Source organism: Hordeum vulgare, chromosome 5H (genome assembly GCF_904849725.1).
Source record: "Hordeum vulgare subsp. vulgare chromosome 5H, MorexV3_pseudomolecules_assembly, whole genome shotgun sequence".
In the NCBI taxonomy this organism is placed as follows: domain Eukaryota; kingdom Viridiplantae; phylum Streptophyta; class Magnoliopsida; order Poales; family Poaceae; genus Hordeum; species Hordeum vulgare.
The window spans coordinates 537,368,598-537,375,985 of record NC_058522.1 but is presented as its reverse complement, the minus strand read 5'-3'; the positions used below and the strand labels follow the sequence as shown (position 1 = coordinate 537,375,985).

Below are 7,388 nucleotides of genomic sequence, written 5' to 3'. Positions count from 1 at the left end.
ATTTTAACAAAAAAACCCTAACTTTTCATTCAACCAATCCAAATTTTATCTAAAACAAAATTATCCATATCTTTTAAACCATAACTCTGATTTTAACATGTTATATATGAAATTTGATTAAAAAATATGTAGAATCTAAATATGATGTTATTTTTAGCTGTTGAATACTTCTTAAATATTATTTTTGGTGCAAACTTAATCTGTAGTGTACGGTCATTTTTTTCTCTATCTTTCCGGCGACGATACGAATTGCAATAAACATCCATTAAATTAAAACCAAATTGAGAGGAAAGAAAACATCGTTAACCACACATGCTCACGTTTGAAAAACCTCGTGGGGAGAAACAACATATTTTTCATCTTATTTCGAGTGACTCTACATTCAAACGCGTTTTCGTTGTGTGAGCGCTAAAGCCATCGTCGGCAACACAAATATGATGTCATGTGAAAATATATTGCATTTAGAGCATGTGTTATTTTTTCTTACATTACAACGCACGAGCTCTTTTGCTAGTTGTTAATAATTGTCACATAGCTAGAACCGTCACAAGGTGAAATTGGTTCCGTGCAACTCGTATTTTCTAAACCTTTTCACCTCGTTAATAACGATTCATAATTTCCCCGCAAAAATAAATAAATAAATAAATAACGATTTCATAATTCGTGGACGATCGATCGATCGTGATAAAGGATGTGTGCACTGACATGGCGGCCCCACCTTCCTTGCACCAGGGCTGGCACGCGTCGCGCGCTGACAGGCACCACACACACACGACACACCCCGTCTCCCTCCTCAGGTCGCCGACCGCGAGCCCAATGTGCGCCCCCCCTAGCGCCACACTGGCCTCTTAGCTCACACCCTATGACAGCCGGGCCACACCGCCCCTGACCCCACGTGCCAGAGAGCCGACGCTCGTGCGCGCAGCCTTTGACACCCACACCCTTCTCCGCATCCACCCAACCCGTCCCCCACTCCCGCCGGCCGCCGCAGCCAGGGCAAGACGCCTCCTCCCCACACCCGATCTCCACCCCCCCGCCCAAACCCGCGCCATTTCAAACCCCGCCCGAACCCCCACCCCGAGCATGGCCGACGCGCCGCCGCCCGCGAGCTCCTCCGATCCGCCCCCGCCGGCGGGGCCCGACGAGCCGCTCTCCCTCGGGTACCTCTCGCTCCGCCAGGCCGGGCCCGCCAGCGAGGAGGAGGAGGCCTCCCCCTCGCCCGCGGGGCCGCCCGGCGACCGGTGCAGGGCGATGATGGAGGTGGTGAGGAAGGACAGCGTCGCAGGCGCCGGGGCGGTTGGGGAGGAGGGCAAGTGGAAGGTGTCCAAGCTGGTGGCTGAGCACAACCACGGGCTGGACGCGGCGCCGGCGGGGGAGGCGGCGGCCGCGCCGGCCCTCGGGATGGAGTTCGACTCCGTGCACGACGCCAAGGGCTTCTACTACGGCTACGGCGAGAGGGCCGGGTTCAAGGCCCGCACCGGCTCCAACCGCCGCTCGGCCGGCACGGGGGCCATGATCATGCAGCGGTTCCTCTGCTGCAGAGGCAACTACTCGTACAGGAAGGGTAATAAGGCCAGGGATTCGGATGCCGCCAAGGAGGTGGCGGAGGGTGCCGCGGGGGAAGGGGAAGGGGAAGGGAAGGCTGGGGCGCATAAGAAGAGGGGCCGCAAGCCCGGGAAGAAGAGCACGCCGGTGATCGAGCTGGAGAACTCAGTGGAGAAGGGCGTTGCAAGAGCAGCCGCAGGTAATGGGCAAGTAGTGCCTAGTACGAAGAATTTGGGGAGAGGTGGGGACACGAAGGATGTCGCGGAGAAGGATGTCGAGTCTGTTGTCGAACTGGAGGAAGAGCATGATGAGGTGGAGGATGCTACACATGATGGCGCCCATGACCTCGGTGACGGAGACGGTGCTAATTCTGATGCTGATGAGGATGAAATGGAAAAGGAGGTGAAGGTCAAGGAAAAGAGAGGGAGGGGGAGGCCGAGAAAGGCTGTTACAGAAGGCAATGCCCTGCAGGCATGTGCGTCGACGGACCTTGGTGTGACGGCGTCGCAGTGCGCTATTGATGAGAGAAAGAAGATACTTCATAAGTATCTGTCGAAGCGACAGAGCAGACCTTCCTCAGGCAGGCCTGCCAAGGTAAATCACTTCCACCTCGCTGTTTGTTGTGATGGAGATATAGAATGTATCATAATTTGCAATACTGTGTAATGTGGACTCTAGAATACAATGTAAGTAGGCATCATTGCTACAACGAGGCTCGCATACTTGCTCATTTCAGAAAAAGGTCATGTGCCTGGCACATCAATATTTATGGGAACTTTTACCTACATGTGTTGCATATATATCAGGACATAAACATATGTTAGAATGTTCAAGTATCTGTGTAATCGGCTCTATATCAACTGAAGTAATCGCAGATATAATATTGTATGATCCTTTGCTTACTTGGTAAGTATGTCTTCTTGTCCATTTTAGATTGTCTCACGCCAAGCTTTGGCGGAAAGGCGTAAGCGTGGTGATGGAGGTAGATTTCTGGCAAGCGATGGACCCCTGGTAACTTTGCTTGCATATAAGCTATATGTATTTGTGAATGCGCTGCATTATTGTGCTCTATCGCTGTTAGCAGTTTCCGTTAAGTGGGTGGTTAGTTAGCCAATGGAAGGAGAAATTATAGCACTCAGTTGGCAACGAACTGTTATCTCATAGTCAGGACTCACAAGTTACAAGCGATTGCATTTTTATGCATACTGGCACATAATTGGCACCTTTTATATGGAATATATTGTCACGTTGCTTAGGGTTGGAGCCTAATCTCTTTTTCTGTTTATTGATAGCTTTACATAACTATTATATAGAGGGCTGGGGTGAAAGGAAAGCTTATGCCATAAGGCAAGCACTAACAATCTTGGAAACTAATTGATAGGGAGATCCCCTAGGCTACCGTGAGTATCAAGCAGCAGGCTGCTTGTCTTTGTCATTGTGCCTGCGCCATACATTCTGCCCCACATGACAGATTGCGTAGCTACTTTCCATTGCTACTAAACTTGAAATTATACAAGAAATTGTTCACTAGTACTTGTATTCTGCATGTCATTGATGTACAATTCTAACTTCTCTAGGGCTGGTTTCAACAGACTATCTGTAGGTCTTCTTGTTGACATTTGCTAAACTAATTTTATGTGATCTGTCGGTGGTTTGTACTTAGCTCCACTTTGCAACTCTTGTATGCGAACACAATTCATTTTTTTCTGACCTGTTGTATCTTTGTATTGAGGTCTCTCATGAATGTGGAAACTATTTGAATCAGCGAGCATTAACTTGCTTCCATGTACTAGTCTTTTTCAGAATAAATACGAAGCATCTCTGCGACATTTATCTCATTATTTTTATGCTTCCTTCTTATTCTTGACAGCCATCAGAAAGGCGATCAAAACGTCTTGAGAAGCAAAATCTTCAAAATGAAAAGAAGGTAGCGTACAAAATGTTCAATTGCAATGATTTTTTTTCTCTGCAGTTGTTGCATAGGAAATAATTGTTTGAATTTTCTGTATGAATCTTGTGAGATGATACTTTTCTTTGGTTACATTACATAAAAGGGGAATAATGATTTCTGTGAGACCATTTTTTCCATATGAACTGCTATGTTTGCGTATTATTGTATTTGAATCTCCCATTCACTTTAACAAGTATGATTGTTTGCCCTCTGTCCAGCCTGAGAGTAAAGAAGATGAAATAGTTGAAGCAGAACAGGATCCAGAAACGGAAGTAGTAGCTGGGCCTGGAGGAGAGCCAAAAGTGGGTATGGTTTTCCTGAATGAAGACAAGGCCTATGAGTTTTATGTCAGCTATGCTGGAACTGCAGGATTCAATGTCCGAAAAGGATGCTCTGAGAAAACAGCAAATAATGTTACGAGATCTCGGGCTTATGTATGTTCTAAAGAGGGATTCCGCCATAAAAGTGTTACTGCTGAGACAAAGAAACAACGAGCAGAAACAAGAACTGGCTGCGAAGCACACATGACTGTTAAAATCACTACTAGCGGCAAATATGTAGTGACGGAGTATGTGGCTGATCATAACCATGACCTTGAAGCTCCTGTGGTGGACATTCAGATTCTGAGATCGCAGAAGTTATTAGCAAAGTTACAGCAGCCTCTGGATCCACCAAAAGTTGTTTTGATACCAAATGACTATAAAAATTATATTAGGACAAGGCACACAAAGGATATGCAATTGGGCGATGCTCGGGCAATTTCTGAATATTTACAGAGGATGAAAGGCCAGAATCCTTCATTCTTTTATTCCATTCAAGTGGATGAAGATGACCAATTCAGAAATGTATTCTGGGCAGATGTTAAATCAATGATGGATTTTAACTACTTTGGTGATGTAGTGTGTGTTGACACAAGGTATAGTACAAGTGATTATTGTAGGCCTCTGTTTTTATTTATTGGAGTTAACCATCATAAGCAGCCAACCATATTTGGTACAGCGTTTATTTATGATGAATCTGTTGAATCCTTCAAGTGGTTGTTTGAAACATTCAAATCTGCTATGAGCGGAAATCAGCCAAGAACAGTTTTGACTGACAGCTGTACAACAATAAGTGATGCAGTCGATGCTGCTTGGCCAGGGACTGCCCATCGCTTCTCACTGTTGCATTTATATCAAAATGCCACCAAGGTACTAAGAGATACATTCCAAGGTTCTGAAACTTTTGCCCATGATTTTAGTAGGTCTTTGTATGACTATGAGGAGGAGGGGGACTTCTTGTCTAGCTGGGAAATCCTCTTGGCAAAGTACAATCTGAAAGACAATGAGTGGCTAAGTAAATTGTATGAGGAGAGAGAAAGATGGGCTTTGCCTTATGGGCGTGATATATTCTGTGCAGATATTGCAGCCACACTCCGAAATGATTACGTGGATGCCATCTTGACAGATGTTCTTAAAACAGAGATAGACCTTCCACACTTCTTTAACAGATATGATAAATTTCTGGAGGAGAAACGTCTAGCTGAACAACAAGCTGATTACCTTGGAGTTCAAATGACACAGAGGGTACCACCTCTGCGGTTACTTTGGCAAGCTGCTAATACATATACTCCTGCATTGTTTGAGATGTTCAGGTTAGAATTTGAACTGGTCTTGGCCTGCATGGTTTATTGCTGTGGTGAAATTGGACCAATATCCGAGTATGAGGTAACTGTCAAAAACAGACCTCAAGTTCATTTTGTTAGATTTGACTCATCAGAATATATGGTCGTTTGTAGCTGCAAGAAGTTTGAATTTGTAGGCCTTCCATGTTGCCATGTGCTGAAAGTTCTTGAGATAAAAAATATTAAAGAACTTCCACCACGATATATTTTGAAAAGATGGCGAAAGGATGCTCAGAGTGAATCTACAAAGGAGAACTTCGGTTTTGCTGCTGTGGATGAAGATCCCAAGTTCATGGTGTCTAAACGGCACAATTCGCTGTATCGAACTTTATATAAAGTGGCAGCAAAGGCTGCAGAAAACATTGAAGGTCAGAGATTTATGGAGAGCCAATATGATCAGCTCCTGGAGCAAGTTGAGATTCTTCTGCAAGCAAAGTTGCATGATAAGCCTTCCTTAAGCACTATCATGAGAAGTCAACAGCCAAATTTGCTTCAGAATGATACCAGCAACAGTGAACCTCGCAGAGCAAGTAGTAAGAAAAATAAAAATGTAGAGAACCGTCGCCGGCAGCAAAGTCCTCTTGAATCAAGTAAAAAGAAAAAAGGTAGACAAGGTATGTTCATCACCTAAGTTGCTCCATGCTGGATTGGACATGATTAGTGTCTGATCTGATTAAGTTGTTGCAGGTCTAGTGGAACCTGAGGAGGCTGAACTCCCACTTGGGGTTCTTGCTCCCACTATATCGAATGACATTCCGAATCACATGAGTACTCCAACCAACCAGTTCCTGGCACCAAGTCATCTGATGCAGGTGAAACTTATGTTTCCTTTCATAGACCCCTGTTTTGATGAACAAAGGAGTGAAGAGGATGATGATTATAGTTTGTATTTACGTCTGATATATTATAGCTTTACCAAAACAGGCACCATATGTTACACAGCAGTTTGGTCTTAATTCTCTTCAAGGATTTTCTGGCATGTCCCCATTTGGGCAGGTAATGGACATTTTTTGAATTTCTTGAAAAAATAATACAATTTGTACTTTTCTCTCACCGCAAATCGGTGTGTGGATAGATGCAGGAACAATCACCTGTTCATCTTCAGCAACCTCATCTACAACAACCACCCTTTCATAGTGGTCCTCAAATGCACCAGGTGATTCTACATTTATGCATTACTCATGTTTGGTTACACCTATGTTGTCCTTCCCAAGGGATTGTACTCCACTTATTTCTTCCACAGTTGCTAGGGTAGGACTTTTAAGTGAGCATTGAGTTCATATCCTTGCATACCCCTCTAGAATAAGTTCTCTCCATAAGAGATATTCATCTAGGTGATGTAGTCGGTCAAGTGACTGTAATCAGCATTACATAGCATGGGCTCATTCGAAAACTTTCTTGTTGGCTAATTTTCTTAAGGCAAAATGATGATAGCTGCTTTTCGTCGTGTTTTGGTGGTGCAGGCGCCCCCTCCAGATATCCAGTCATTGCAGTTTCTTAGCAGCAATCCTCAGTTGGGCCACCAGACCACGGATCAAGGCCAGTACACCATCCCAGTATGGGATTTCCTGTGATGTATTATCTGTTTACGCCAGAATGTAGAAACTCAAGTTTCCTAGTTGTAAACTATGTAACGAGAAATAATGTAGAAACTGAGCTATCCTCCCTGGCTCACCTTGTTTATATTAATGTAAATATGGAGCGTTGGTGAAATCTGGACCAAACCTTCCTACTATCATGGGTTAGGCCGCGCTTGGTTCGTCGTATTTGCACTGAATCCGGGTGTAAAATACAGAGCCTATTTCGTTCTCTGATTGTGTGCTTGGATCGTCGTGTTATTTTTACACCCGATTTCCATCCACCGTTTTTTCGCTGGTTTTGGCCCCGTTTACATCCGTAAAACTTACGGACCAGCATGTCGAGGCCACACAAATAAAACGAAGGCCCGCGGCAGAGGAACGAGCGGAAGAGCTCCGCAAGGGGGCGGACGACGGCCGCGTCGGGGGGCGCCAGCGTCTGCTTGGTCGCCCTCTTCGACGGCGGCTTGGGCAAGGTTCGCAACGGGTAGGTGGGGGCAGAAGGGCTGGGGGCAGAAGCGGGAGTGGAGGCTGGCGCGGGAACTCGGGGAGGAGAGGGCCGCGAGGAGGTCGTCGGCGGCGAAGGATGCTGACAGCATCGTCCTCCTCGTGGTTCATTTGCCTCTTTGAGGAGATAGTCAATGCGAAGCCG

The 7,388-nt window shown here is 45.6% G+C and overlaps 1 protein-coding gene across 3 annotated transcripts; it reads left to right on the top strand.

Annotated features, from left to right (window-relative positions):
• Window positions 1-1,000: 1,000 nt before the first annotated feature.
• Window positions 1,001-6,872, top strand: LOC123452490 (protein FAR1-RELATED SEQUENCE 12-like). Of its 3 annotated transcripts, none has more exons than XM_045129144.1 (8): window positions 1,001-2,139; window positions 2,479-2,556; window positions 3,416-3,472; window positions 3,715-5,764; window positions 5,847-5,971; window positions 6,070-6,155; window positions 6,235-6,315; window positions 6,623-6,872. In XM_045129144.1, the coding sequence occupies exons 1-8, from the start codon at window positions 1,084-1,086 to the stop codon at window positions 6,759-6,761; spliced, it is 3,672 nt and encodes a 1,223-aa protein (XP_044985079.1). In that variant the 5' UTR covers window positions 1,001-1,083; the 3' UTR covers window positions 6,762-6,872. The 3 variants fall into 3 exon arrangements, with proteins under 3 accessions (XP_044985079.1, XP_044985080.1, XP_044985078.1); XM_045129145.1 differs by having other exon boundaries at window positions 3,715-5,773; window positions 6,084-6,155; XM_045129143.1 differs by having other exon boundaries at window positions 3,715-5,773.
• Window positions 6,873-7,388: the final 516 nt, after the last annotated feature.